Source organism: Brachyhypopomus gauderio, chromosome 16 (genome assembly GCF_052324685.1).
Source record: "Brachyhypopomus gauderio isolate BG-103 chromosome 16, BGAUD_0.2, whole genome shotgun sequence".
Lineage (NCBI taxonomy): Eukaryota > Metazoa > Chordata > Actinopteri > Gymnotiformes > Hypopomidae > Brachyhypopomus > Brachyhypopomus gauderio.
In genome coordinates this window covers 15,412,494-15,427,493 of record NC_135226.1, presented here as the reverse complement: position 1 = coordinate 15,427,493, position 15,000 = coordinate 15,412,494, and the positions used below count along the sequence as shown (strand labels likewise).

The following is a 15,000-nucleotide window of genomic DNA, read 5'->3' as shown; positions in this document are numbered from 1 at the left end:
TAGTGGTTTTGAAATGTGAAGGACCCTTGAGAGCCAGGCGCTGTGTGGAATGGGCCCAGGGCTTGTGTAATGTCTCCAGCAAAAGCCTGGCTTTATTGATGGCCATGAGGCCTAAATGCCTTCTCTTTGGGTAAGCACAAAGCCAACGTTTCTGGGTATTAGCGAAACACAGAGGACCTGGGTAATGATCTAAAACCCCTCCAAAACATCAGTGCAGGGCTGGTCTCCATGCTTTCTCTCCCAGATAATCAGGTTTTGTGTTTTAGGATTTTCCCTTTTTTTCCCCTCATTGATGGCTCCTGACCTGCGTAAAAAGGAAAATGTTCAGTAAGATTACCGAGTTGGTCCCAAAAATAAAGCCTGTTTCAAGGAGGCAAAGTAATGGGGTAAGAAAAAGACTACTTGAACTTTAGGGACTGAGTGCACACAGCATGCATTTATTGTATAAGATTATTATTTTGGGTATTGTACACAGTAATAGGTCATTTTAAGTTGTTTGGATAAATGCCTGTGTTTTTGGGTTTTTTTGTTTTGAAGACTAAACCCACCCACCATTTACCTACAAGGTGATGCTGATGCGTTTGATGGTGGGAGGACCGACACTTGACATATTATTATACCGAACTGAAAGAAAAATTAGAAACATTTTTCATGGCTGTACATAAAAAAGTAAAATGAATGAAATTGTATAGTTATCTATTTCTTGTACAAACGCAAAGCAGCAAACAGAACTAGATTTCTGAGGGTTTACAGGATTTTTTCAGGTGTGCCCAACCTGATGGTCAATCCATTGCCATTTGGTCTGTACTGTCCTTGCAGTACAAGTGTAAACCAACCTAATGTCACTAAAGGTCCTGGCACTCTTATATGTTCTTGTCAGGCTTTAAAGATTTGAATTTTCAATGGGCCATTAAACATACAGGGTAAACTTTAAATACTGTGGCATGCAATAAACAGGTGCAGGCTCTTTTTTTTAGGCTAGGGGGTGTGGGTTTCAATCATGAAAATTCTTTGGTGTATTGCAACTGACTGTAATGTCATGAAAGTGCAGCGGATGGTGAACTCTGTGTTTGGGTTATTGGGGGTGGGGCTGTGGGGGGGGGGGGGGGGGGGTGTAGTAAGGTCCAAGGGTTTAGAGAAGTCTGACTTCACCCATGCACCACCTTGATTACTGTCATGCACGGCTGCTTACCTCTACGCTTAATGTATTGGGATTTGTGTTGGGACATTTTTTTATATATATAAAAATGTCCCAACATTTTGTGTGTGTGTGTGTGTATGTGTGTGTGTGTGTGTGTGTGTGTGTCTGTGTGTTTAGTGATTTAGTGTTTGCTTGTATGGTGTAAGCTTTGCATCAGTGTTTTTCAGGGTGGGTGGAGAGTGGGGGTAATTTAAGAAGGCCTGGTGATTGTGATTAACACAATACTGTCCAGCCCAACATCTTGAGCTAGTTAGGTGTACTGGGGTAAGACAGTGGAGAGATGGTCTAAGAGAGGTTTATATGTGCTGTGGTCTTAATATGTGCTGTGGTCTTTACGTGTCCATAACACGTTATCAGTATATTAAGTCTTAAACCTCCAAGCTTGGCTTTTTAGGTTTAACTTGGGTGAATAATTATGTAACAATGTTGAAACTATTATGAAAGTTATGTAGTTAAGGTTCTGATGAGATGAGAGTCCAGATGCACCAGTGAAGTTGAAACACTTAAACTGAAGTAGTTGCTAACTTGTTTTATTTTTTTGTGTATCCTCTTTTTCAGCTAAGCTCACAAGCCAGGAATCGTATAACAACTTCACCAACAACAACATGGGCAATCCCAGACTGTCTGCCTTGCCGAGCCTGAGCGTGGTTCTGCCCCTGGCTCAGATCAAGCAGCCCATGACCCTGGGCACCATCGCCAAGCGCTCGGGGTGAGTTTCCCCACACACGCCTTTCAGGACACGCCTTTCAGGACACATTTGCAGCTCACTGCAAATACAGCTGCCTCATTGACAGAGTCTTACCTTATAGCTAAATGGTGCCATCTTTTGTCGGCCTTTCAGCTTTGTTGGCCTCTTTGGGTTTGGGTTTTTACAGTTTTTTTCTTTGTGGTTAGTTTACTGCAGGGAATATATTGGCATATACGTATGAAGGTGCCAGTCCGATTGGGTTGATTAGAAAACCTCTAAGACTATCTGGGTGACCAGTTACAAGATTACCAAACCATTTGAGACAGAGTGCTTTGTGGCACCGTGCAGATGGGATTCACCCATGGTCCTTCAAAACGTCTTGGGCATGTGGTGTTTTCCGTAGATCTTTTAATTTGTAATGGCATGTTTTGCCAGTATACTCTTGACAATTACACAATAATTGCTCTGGCCAGGGTTATGGTCAAGCACGTACGTGTCACAGGGCATCAGACAGACACGCCACAGGACCGGGGCGTCTTGTGGAAGTCGAGAGGAAAAGACAAAAGAAAACACTGAAATTTAGAAAGAATGAAAATGAACCATCCTGCTCGTTTCATGCAAACCGTGTCAGTTTTAAAACCAAGCACGACCGAGTTTGCATTTGTTAGGCAGGCTTGACTTTTAGCGTCTAACTTGCTCTGCCCTCTCTTGCCATGTGGAGTTGGACTGGTATGCAAACCTGACACTAAGTCCTCTTTCATGTTGTTGTTTTCTCTTCTCAGCCATATTTCTCAGGGAGAAGTGATGAGTAAAAGCTTCCAGATAAACCCCCCCACCCCCACCCCCGCCCGTGCCGTTGAACACGGTTGGTCCGTGTGTAATATGAACACGAGCTAAAAGACGGCCCGCCGTATCAATGACTGCAGGATACATTTACATACCGGCTCGTCGTAATTACGACTTATTCCGATTGTTTACTTTTATTTAAATGCGATGTTTGAATGGGAAATCCACTAACGAAACAAGTGATGCAGAAAGATCAGTGAGGTGCAGGAGACTGAACCATCCTGGTGGTGGGGGGGGTGATGCACGGGCACAAGGTTTATAGGAAACGTTTGTGGCTCACTGTTGTAAGGTGTGGGACCCTATTCCTTCAGGTTTAATTAAAAGATTAATTAAATATAAGCACTCCAGGAGTTTACAAACTCAAACACCTGAGCAGCGGTGAACTGTTAGTGAAGTGTTGAGTTAGATGTCTGTGATGCAAGCTCCCCGTTTCATTCGTCCATGACAGACTTTCTAATCTTACTGCTTGGTGGAGACTTCTGAGCCCCCATCTACTCCTGAAGTAACGTTTCATGAAAGTGTCATTTGCCTCAGATTTGTAGTTTGTACCTGCTTGCTCTTCTATTCATTACCAGTATCTATCTCTCTCTCTGTGTCTCTCTCTCTCTCTTTCTCTCTCTCTCTCTCTCATATAATAAAAAAAATGTATTTTACTTTACTTTTTTTTTTTTTTTTTTTTTTTACAGTTGGGTGTAAAAAAAAAAGTTGGGTGTAGACTTTTGACCCAGAATAAGTTTTATATTCTTCAAATTTTCATTACCTGTTTATGCTTTCTGTATGTGAACATTAGGGGTGTATTCAACTAAGGATTTTCATAGTCGAATCTGATTCGTCAGCTTTTCCCTTTAGTCGACTAATAGTCGAATCAGGTTTTTTAAATTTTATTTTATTTAGAGCACCTTAAACGGCATCCAGTTCTCATTCAGGACTTTTTTCCTCTTCAAAGTAAAAACCTAAAACACTCAGATAAATGAGTAAACACGGTAGGTTGGCTTCATTCACCTTTTATTTATTTACTTATTTATTTTTTTAATGAAACGTTAGAGAACATTAACCGTCAGTGCGCATTGCGCATATCGAACTGTCAGACAGGCACTGTGCAAAATGTCAAAAATATTTTAAATAAAATATACCTGCCTGAAAATATAAAATAATTGCCACACAACAGCAAAAACATATAAGGAAAGGTTCAAGTAACGGGGTTTAAAAGCAAACTACAACAAAAAATGTTTATAGGCCTCCTTGCCGAGACGCACCGCGACGAGACAGACGACACGACTGAAACGACAAACGTTTTTTTCGCCTTACGCGTTTTAAATGGTATGCCATGTTGGTTGTTGTCGTGCGAAATGAAAGACATTGATGACATAACTTGCACTTTACTTTTACGTTTGATTCATCTTTGTTTTTTAGTTTTTTTAGTAGCCATTATAATCTTGGCAGATGCTGCGCATATTCTGTAGTGTGTTCAGATCCGCTCGTTTGGATTGTGCAACAGCAGGGTGTGATTTATTAATGTGTAGTAAGGAAGATGCCTATTGTTAATGCGCAAACATTGCGCAATCATTTTAAAACATTTATTAACAGAAATTAGGATGATTTTATTTGACCAAAGGCTATATATAACGAAAACAAAGACATTTCATGTAACAACTAATGCTTAGCTGCATCCTTGGGCACCCCCATGCAGTTAGAATGGTACATTCGACTATGACGTTCATAGTCGACTAGGGGGTATAGTCGACTATAGTCGAATCAGCGACTATTGCAGGTCACCCCTAGTGAACATATTTCTTTTCTTCCCTTTTTCTTGTCCTAAGTGGTCAGAGTGCTGGGGTGTCCGTGCCTCTGCGTGATTGGTCAGAGTGCTGGGGTGTCCGTGCCTCTGCGTGATTGGTCAGAGTGCTGGTGTGTGTGTGTGTGAGAGAGAGAGATTAGGTAGTCTTACACTAGCTGTACAGGACCATCTGTCAGTCCATCCAGACCACTGTATGACGTGCATGTGCACACCTGTATGAACAATCCCTTAGAGCAGGATGATGGAGGAACACTCCACTGAGCCCACTTTAGTGACGTGGTCCCAGTAGCTATGAGGCAGGAGACTGACCCAGCTTGGTGTGACTGAGGTGTAGTCGAGGTAAAACACAGACTGGTTTTGATCGCAGGTGCTGAGACACTTGTGACATTATTTAAGATCTGTGTTCTCCAGCTATTGACTACAGCTCGGACGATATCTACACGTGGTTTTCAGATGTTCTGATGGTGTGTAATTCCATTTGTTTTACTACAATATTAAGGGCATTTATTGTATAGTGCTTCATGTTTTTTGCCCGGCCTCGTCCCATTGGACATCTGTTGAAATGATGGGAGTGGCCTAAGGCCTAAGGGCTCACAGACTTGGCAGAGTTTAACTAACGTGTGATATTTGTAATATGTGGAATATTAGTAATGAGTGTAGGGGAGTCCTAGTAGAGGTGGTCGCAGCTCTGTGAGGCTCTATCGCTTGTTTCTCAGTGGTGCTACATCCTGGCTCAGATCCTGATATCTCAAATTGGATTGGCATTCCTAGTTGCTTTCAGAATACTGCCACTAATGATGATGATAATAATAATAATCATAAAAATAATACATGTTATTTATAGGCACCTTTCAGGACTCTCAAGGTCACAGTACATAATACATTATATTAATAATCATAATAGATTTGATTTATAATGCACTTTTCTTGATCCCAAAGCACTACAAACCAACAATCAAAACATTCTAAAAGGTGAAATCAAACATCCATGGAAGACAAACTAAAAGAGTCTGAAGTCACTGTTTTAAAATAATCCTAAACTAGGGGCCTTTACGGTCAGGTCATAAAGTTCTCCACAAGGAACATCTCGCACCAGTGGATTTGCACGTTTGCAAGGAGGCTGTTTAAGAATGAGAAATCTGAGGTCCAAGGTTCTCCGCTTCAGGGGAGACAAGGCCTCAGTTTCCTAGTGGTACTTAGACGGTAGAAAGACATGGCTGTATAAATTCCTCTGGACCATATCTGAATGTATATTTCTTCATTAAATTAATTTTGGTGCGGTTCATAAAATATCACTCTTGTCTTTAATCTGCGGTGCCAGAAGAAGGTTCTTCAGTATTATCTGTGCATTGTTTCGAGCTAGAGCTGCATGTCTCAGCTGGTGATGCATGTCGGCGCGTGAAGGTAATGCCACGGGCTTCTTCTTTGTTTCCTCTTCCTCTTAAAATTCAAATGACCCCTGATCTTAAAAGACTTAAACACGCAATAACATTTCCTGAATTCACACAGAAGTCCAGTATTGTAATTGTTCCTTCTGCATGTTTCCACCGGCACCACCTTCATCGTCCTTAAGATGTAAAGATTGCAGGTAACTCTGCTGTCTCCTACCTGCCTGTGCTCCACGCTGGCTGAGCGCTCCTGCTGTGCTGGCTTTGTGAGGTGAGCGTGATGGCTGCTGTACATTAGACCAGCAGGGGTGGATTATTGACAGAGCAGGAACTCCTCCACTACCTCAGCCCTGGGTCAGTGGGTCATCGCTCTACCCAGCATTCCTCCATCCTGGGAGGTGATGAAGAACCTCCCCCTGATGGAAGTGTGTCCCTCGGTCACCTGGTCTTCACCGGTCGGTTCTGCAGTGTCATGATGTCCGCCCATGCTGTGGGTCATTGAGTTACATATTCATACGAGTGCTTTATTCATTGACTCCAAGATGTTCTTCCATTCTTAAAAGTAAAATTGTTCATCAAGAAAGGACGTTTTCACTCTAATTTTCCCATATTATAAATTGCTATCAAAAAACACTATTACCATTATGAAACTTTAACCCAAACCACGGGTGCTTCTATAGGGACACCCTTAATATGCTTTCCCTGTGCCATTTGTCCGTTAACACAGCTGGATATTTACTGAAGCGGTTCAGCTGAAGGGCTCTCAGGGTGTGGGACACGGGGGTCTTACGGCTGCAGCCTCCTGGATCGATCACACACTTCTCCCTCTGGCGGTCCTTTTCGCCTGCCCTGTAATACGCAGCCATAAATCAGAATGGCGGCCGCCAAAGCCAAAGCTCTCTGTGCACTGACCCAGACCTTCCAGTGTTCTCCCAGCATGCCACTGCACTGCCCACGCACCAGCTCCCCCCCACAATGCATCTGTTCTCTAGCTACTGTACCTTAAGTGCATCCTGTGTTAAACGACTTGGTTTGGTCCTTTGTTTCCCTTGTTGAACTGAGGGTTTTTTTTTTTTTTGCTAAGTATACCCATGTATATAATTAACTTTTCTTGGAAGAATAAGGTCCAGTGTCATCCCGCATTATTGCTTTTGTGGAAAGTCTACTGTTAATCTGACGGTCATTGGTCACTCTGGCTGAGTGTGTGGTGTTTGGCCACCCCTTTCCCCTCCTTACCACATGTTTGTGCTCAGATTCTCCAGATTATTAAGAGCAAATCTGAAATTATGCCTTTCATTGCTTGCTGCATCTTTCAGTTAAAGAATGAACAAAGACACGGGGAGACGTGTTGTTTTGGCAAGTATTTGCCAAGACTGTTTTCTGATGTTGTTTTAAAATGGATTGAACTGCATTAGCATACATGTGTGATTTTCCTTTGCTGTGATGTGTCTTGGAGTGCACAGACCAAACCTTCTGTGATGACTGTTTGCCCAATCGAGTGCATAATAATGGTTTCTCCGTGTATGTGTGTCTCTCCCGTTCTGAAGGCCCTACCTCTTTGGGGCAGGATGTTTTTCCATTAAAACTCCATGGTGAGTTTTTCCCTGTTCACCCGCAGCATGATTTTTACTTTATATTCGCCTCCGCAAGTGACTGCGTCCATGTCATGTTTCATTCATTTCTGAGTATTTCAGCTTGTTTCTCTCTGTTTGCTTCTCACAGCCTGGGGTGAAACTCCTTGGATGTTTGTTTGTTTGTTTGCTTACCTTGTACACTTTGTTTGATCCAGTACTATGTGATGAATGAGGTTACTTGATTGCACTAACACAATTCATAAGACTTTGATTTTGAACTTAAAATTTAACTCAACCATTTAAGCCAGTGTTTATGAAAGGAATTACACTTAAAAAGCAGCAGATTTTGAGAGTCATTATTCACTTATTATATTTTTTTCTTTCAAAAAATAAGACTACTTTCAATCCAGCGATTACTCCAAGATGTTTTTAACGCGTTTGGCTGTGGCGCGAGAGAGGGCGATAGTGGAGAGAGCGTTGGTGTGATGGTGGAGAGGGCGTTGGTGTGATGGTGGAGAGAGCGTTGGTGTGATGGTGGAGAGAGCGTTGGTGTGATGGTGGAGAGGGCGTTGGTGTGATGGTGGAGAGGGCGTTGGTGTGATGGTAGAGAGGGCGTTGGTGTGATGGTGGAGAGAGCGTTGGTGTGGTGGTGGAGAGAGCGTTGGTGTGATGGTAGAGAGGGCGTTGGTGTGATGGTGGAGAGGGCGTTGGTGTGATGGTAGAGAGGGCGTTGGTGTGATGGTGGAGAGGGCGTTGGTGTGATGGTAGAGAGAGCGTTGGTGTGATGGTGGAGAGAGCGTTGGTGTGATGGTGGAGAGGGCGTTGGTGTGATGGTAGAGAGGGCGTTGGTGTGGTGGTGGAGAGAGTGTTGGTGTGATGGTGGAGAGAGCGTTGGTGTGATGGTGGAGAGGGCGTTGGTGTGGTGGTGGAGAGGGCGTTGGTGTGATGGTAGAGAGAGCGTTGGTGTGATGGTAGAGAGGGCGTTGGTGTGATGGTAGAGAGAGCGTTGGTGTGATGGTGGAGAGAGCGTTGGTGTGATGGTGGAGAGGGCGTTGGTGTGATGGTGGAGAGGGCGTTGGTGTGATGGTAGAGAGAGCGTTGGTGTGATGGTGGAGAGGGCGTTGGTGTGATGGTGGAGAGGGCGTTGGTGTGATGGTGGAGAGAGCGTTGGTGTGATGGTGGAGAGCGTTGGTGTGATGGTGGAGAGAGCGTTGGTGTGATGGTGGAGAGGGCGTTGGTGTGATGGTGGAGAGGGCGTTGGTGTGATGGTGGAGAGAGCATTGGTGTGATGGTGGAGAGAGCGTTGGTGTGATGGTGGAGAGAGCGTTGGTGTGATGGTGGAGAGCGTTGGTGTGATGGTGGAGAGAGCGTTGGTGTGATGGTGGAGAGGGCGTTGGTGTGATGGTGGAGAGGGCGTTGGTGTGATGGTGGAGAGAGCATTGGTGTGATGGTGGAGAGAGCGTTGGTGTGATGGTGGAGAGAGCGTTGGTGTGATGGTGGAGAGCGTTGGTGTGATGGTGGAGAGGGCGTTGGTGTGATGGTGGAGAGAGCGTTGGTGTGATGGTGGAGAGAGCATTGGTGTGATGGTGGAGAGAGCGTTGGTGTGATGGTGGAGAGCGTTGGTGTGATGGTGGAGAGAGCGTTGGTGTGATGGTGGAGAGGGCGTTGGTGTGATGGTGGAGAGGGCGTTGGTGTGATGGTGGAGAGAGCGTTGGTGTGATGGTGGAGAGAGCGTTGGTGTGATGGTGGAGAGGGCGTTGGTGTGATGGTAGAGAGAGCGTTGGTGTGATGGTGGAGAGGGCGTTGGTGTGATGGTGGAGAGAGCGTTGGTGTGATGGTGGAGAGAGCGTTGGTGTGATGGTGGAGAGGGCGTTGGTGTGATGGTGGAGAGAGCGTTGGTGTGATGGTGGAGAGAGCGTTGGTGTGATGGTGGAGAGGGCGTTGGTGTGATGGTGGAGAGGGCGTTGGTGTGATGGTGGAGAGGGCGTTGGTGTGATGGTGGAGAGAGCGTTGGTGTGATGGTGGAGAGAGCGTTGGTGTGATGGTAGAGAGGGCGTTGGTGTGATGGTGGAGAGAGCGTTGGTGTGATGGTGGAGAGAGCGTTGGTGTGGTGGTGGAGAGAGCGTTGGTGTGATGATGGAGAGAGCGTTGGTGTGATGGTGGAGAGGGCGTTGGTGTGATGGTGGAGAGAGCGTTGGTGTGATGGTGGAGAGGGCGTTGGTGTGATGGTGGAGAGGGCGTTGGTGTGATGGTGGAGAGAGCGTTGGTGTGATGGTGGAGAGAGCGTTGGTGTGATGGTGGAGAGGGCGTTGGTGTGATGGTGGAGAGGGCGTTGGTGTGATGATGGAGAGAGCGTTGGTGTGATGGTGGAGAGGGCGTTGGTGTGATGGTGGAGAGCGTTGGTGTGATGGTGGAGAGAGCGTTGGTGTGATGGTAGAGAGAGCGTTGGTGTGATGGTGGAGAGAGCGTTGGTGTGATGATGGAGAGGGCGTTGGTGTGATGGTGGAGAGGGCGTTGGTGTGATGGTGGAGAGGGCGTTGGTGTGGTGGTGGAGAGAGCGTTGGTGTGATGGTGGAGAGAGCATTGGTGTGATGGTGGAGAGGGCGTTGGTGTGGTGGTGGAGAGAGTGTTGGTGTGATGGTGGAGAGAGCGTTGGTGTGATGGTGGAGAGGGCGTTGGTGTGGTGGTGGAGAGAGCGTTGGTGTGGTGGTGGAGAGAGCGTTGGTGTGATGATGGAGAGAGCGTTGGTGTGATGGTGGAGAGGGCGTTGGTGTGATGGTGGAGAGGGCGTTGGTGTGATGGTGGAGAGAGCGTTGGTGTGATGGTGGAGAGAGCGTTGGTGTGATGGTAGAGAGAGTGTTGGTGTGATGGTGGAGAGGGCGTTGGTGTGATGGTGGAGAGGGCGTTGGTGTGATGGTGGAGAGAGCATTGGTGTGATGGTGGAGAGAGCGTTGGTGTGATGGTGGAGAGAGCGTTGGTGTGATAGTGGAGAGAGCGTTGGTGTGGTGGTGGAGAGAGCGTTGGTGTGATGATGGAGAGAGCGTTGGTGTGATGGTGGAGAGGGCGTTGGTGTGATGGTGGAGAGAGCGTTGGTGTGATGGTGGAGAGGGCGTTGGTGTGATGGTGGAGAGGGCGTTGGTGTGATGGTGGAGAGAGCATTGGTGTGATGGTGGAGAGAGCGTTGGTGTGATGGTGGAGAGAGCGTTGGTGTGATGGTGGAGAGGGCGTTGGTGTGATGGTGGAGAGGGCGTTGGTGTGATGGTGGAGAGGGCGTTGGTGTGATGGTGGAGAGAGCATTGGTGTGATGGTGGAGAGGGCGTTGGTGTGATGGTGGAGAGGGCGTTGGTGTGATGGTGGAGAGGGCGTTGGTGTGATGGTGGAGAGAGCGTTGGTGTGATGGTGGAGAGCGTTGGTGTGATGGTGGAGAGAGCGTTGGTGTGATGGTGGAGAGGGCGTTGGTGTGATGGTGGAGAGGGCGTTGGTGTGATGGTGGAGAGGGCGTTGGTGTGATGGTGGAGAGCGTTGGTGTGATGTTGGATAGCACGGTGTGCGTGAAGTTCTGGTCCCAGTGGCACCATGTTCCTCGCCTGTGTGTCTGAGCTTCGTCTGTGCCGCGCTTGAGTTCAAACCGCATTCCCATTGTGACTTATCCATCGCTCCAACCGTCCTGTTTCAATTAAAGGACAATGATTGGGGTTTTTTTTTGTTTGTTTTGTTTTTTTTCTTCTCTCCCCTAAAGCGTCATCTTTGTGTTCACATTTGTGCTAAATTGTGATTTTTATGGCCTGCCGACTTGAATAATGGTGCGTGTTTGGGCAGCCGAGATGCTCTTTCTGTGTGGTTCTTTGGGTACGGCAGACATTCATCTGTTTGTGCTTTTTTATTTGGTGTGATGATTTTAGAATAGAATTGGGAAAGTGTAATTAGTGGCTTCAGTGGCTGTAGGGAGAATAAGGCAGATCTCAAAGCAGCGGTTAGACTGTAAGACGCAACATTTTTGTACTGTAATGTAGCAAAGTCACAGCAGAGGAATCTTTGGACCTTTTCATGTATTTATTTATTTACTTCTGAAAGTTTTTGAAAAGAATTGATAATAAAATTACAAATATCTGTTAGTAAAAAATGCATTAATCTTACCAGTGGTAATCTTAGTAATCTTATTAATTCTTAGTGGTAGTTAATCATGATTCATGCATATTGTGCTCAGTTAAAAAGAACTTCAATTATTTTTGTCCCTTCATCTCTAGATGAAACTGAGCATGTGCAGTGTAATGTAATTATAACATATGGTACATCAATAGATCCATCTACACCAGGAGAGCCTAACTGTTGTTGTGAAGTGCTGCAGTTCAGGAAATTGGGGGTTTTGTTTTGAAGATCTGATTCATCCCAATAAATCACCACACTGTGCTGGACGCTGGTTCTCCTGGATTGGAGCTGCATTAATGCAATGAGTTGGATTCATGTCAGTGATCTACATCACAATCCCATTGTAAAAACATTTATAAGAGTAGACATTTCAAGCACAGGATGAATATGGTGTCAAGTGCTTTAGATTTAACATAAAATAATGTTAGCTTTAGCAGTCCTGCTTTCTTCATAATGCATAGATTTTCCCTGAATCACATAATTTCACAAATGGAGCCACATTACTAAGAGATTACTGAAATAGGGACCTTCTCTAAAGTTACTAAGAGATTACTGAAATAGGGACCTTCTCTAAAGTTACTAAGAGATTACTGAAATAGGGAGCTTCTCTAAAGTTACTAAGAGATTACTGAAATAGGGAGCTTCTCTAAAGCCTGAACGTTTCCCTCAAGTTCTTTTTTGCCTTGTACCCACTTTAAATGAAAAGCATGTGGTGCCTTCCACGTGGTCTGGCTTTGGGTCTTGGGTTGGGTCTTGGCCGCCATCTTTGCTATTTAGTCCTCTTTAAACTTAAAAAAAGGTTTTGTAATCGAAACTTTTCTGTCCTCCTATCCTGAGCTTCTGTGATATCAGAGGCTGTATTCATTTTAGCATGAGAAACTGTGATATCCTTAATGACTTCCTTCCTAATGAGCCAGTGAAATGTTAATGTGAGATGCACCAGGATCATATCCTGCTCTGTGCTTTGTTGGCTTGGATGACTTTAATGATTTGCTCTCGAGTGTATGAAACGACTCTCAAGTGGCCCAGAGGTTCAAATGACGAAGGTTTAACTGTGAAGCAGACAGGCCCAACTTAAGATAATGTCTCTAAAGTGCCCTTTCTAGAGTACACGTTTCCAAACGATTATACTTTTGGCTCTAATCTTGATCCGTCCGTTTCTTCCGTGAGTCAGAACCAGGCCCCGGGCCTTGTTGCGCAATCACATGAGCTCATCGTTCTGACCTGGGGATCTCGCGCCGGGCAGTTGCACCACGGATATTTGGGGCGGGGGGGGGGGGGGGCATTAGAGGGCTTCCAGAAGGCCGCTGTCAGCGGCGATGGGCCGGCGTGAAACAATATAAGCCACATCGAGGGGTTCCTCCGCCCGCTGGTGTTCCTCCGCCCGCTGGGGTTCCTCCGCCCGCTGGGGTTCCTCCGCCCGCTGGGGTTCCTCCGCCCGCTGCCTCGTTCTTTCAGGCCCTCTCTGAACGCCGGCCCCCTCTCCTGATGTACGACACCCTCCGTACGGGTCGCCCGGCCCGTCACGCTCGGCGCCAGCCACGTCTCCTTCATGCCGCACGGCTGACGGGAGCCCTGCTGTATTTGTTTACCGTGGGCCCTGAAAATAAATGGACGCTGCTCCGTCCCCCTCCGTCCCCCTCCGTGGCGCCGCTCCTGCTCCCAGACCGTAATGCGCGGGGACTTTGATGGGGGACGTCGCAGATTGAATTATGCCCTTGAGGAAAAGCTATTAGCTCAAGTCAAGAGTCCTCATTTGTTAAATTAAAAGTGGAAATGACATGCGAGGAGTCTCTTCAGTGAATTAGTGAGATGGGAAAACTTGCAGTGCGTCTCTGTTAAGAGCAGCAGGAACTGGGGGGGGGGGGGGGGGGGACACGAGCCAAGAACGAGAGAACCTTTTGGCTTCTGATCAGTAATGCCCATCTTCCCTTCACTAGCTCAACACAAAATATGTTCATGGTTTATTATTTATTAATATTGGGTAACTTATGCGGGGACCTTTCATTTGACATGCGTCCAGCACCAATATTTATTTTGAATAATCCACTCATCCATATATGGTCTGTAGAATCACTGCAGCCTTCACTGTCTCTCAGAGGTTCAGAAACCCCAACACTTTAAAGCCACTTCAAGTGAAGACGGCAGGAAAAGACTGATCGAAAAAGCAGACATCTCAACGCCAGAGGCTGTTTTACTTAAAGGACCAGAATATTCAGAACCAAGCTGTGATCGGGCTCTGTTGGCAGCCGCCTGTTGACCAAACCCTCTTCAAAGAGCTCTCCTCAAAAGCCCAGCGGCGAGGCAGCTCACGCCTCTCTGTGTTGGGCCCTTCAGCCAGACCCTCGCGGCCCAAACCCGACGGGCTGCACTTCCTTCGTTCTCATCATCACGTCATCAGTGGTTTGACATTCAAAGGCTGCCGTTTATGCCTTGAAAACACCGTCAAAAGAATAACGTTATTATCAGATTTATTATGCGAGGCTCTTGGTGAAAAAGCAAGAGATTATGATGCCTGTGCAACAGGGCAGATCGGCCTGAGATTTTGTAGAAATTCATTTGAAGTTGCCTTTGAATCCAGTTGCCTTACTCAGACTACCAGAAGCAGACACACTGGTAGTTTTAAGGCTTGACATTGACCTTTGAACCTTTGAGAAAAGGACTTCAGCTCCTTGCAGACGTTTCCCTCCCAAACACGCCCACCCCCCCAGGCCGTCTCCTTCACCTGTCTCCCAATCCGACACGGGCTGCCTCATCCACTGCCTTCAAACCCTTCAAACTCCGTGGGGTGCAGTGAAGTTTTATTGTTTGTTTAATCTGCGTATGGTGAGCTGAGCCTGCCCTTTTCCCTCCGGGCCTTTTCTTGCTTTATTGCTTTCGTCAGGTGGGAGGAGAGAGCGAGACAACGCCGTGTGGTGGACGGGCCAAGCTCCTCGCTGGGTCGGGTTATCTCTGGGTCTTCTGTTCCTCCTGTCAGATGAACGGACACACGGGTCCACAGGCTAAGGCAATATCCTGACACACCCCTGTCACCTCATCAGCTGAACCCCACACTGAAGATCTCTTGTCCAGCACTAATACATCCATGCCCCCCCCCCCCCCCCCCCCATTCCTGCTGCCACCCTGGACGTGGTGTCCACTCCAACAAAGACATCAGGCGTCACTCCTCATGCAGCGAGTAATTTACGACTTGCTGACAGCTTTAAGGGAGGTGAAGGAGTGAGAGTTCAGCACGGCAACAGGTCACTCAGCACCCATTAGTGCGTCCTGCAGGGCCCAGCAGGACACTCCGACCACGGGACGGTCCATACGGGACGTTTTGGAAGCCGTCTTTGAAGCACATCGTCACTTTTGCT

General features: G+C 46.7%; 1 protein-coding gene across 1 annotated transcript in view; it reads left to right on the top strand.

Moving 5' to 3' along the window:
* Positions 1-15,000, top strand: part of bcas3 (BCAS3 microtubule associated cell migration factor) — a 107,050-nt gene that overhangs the window by 60,785 nt on the left and 31,265 nt on the right. Inside the window, 1 exon segment of the mRNA XM_076977348.1 lies at positions 1,760-1,910. Coding sequence (XP_076833463.1) covers positions 1,760-1,910 — 151 coding nt within the window.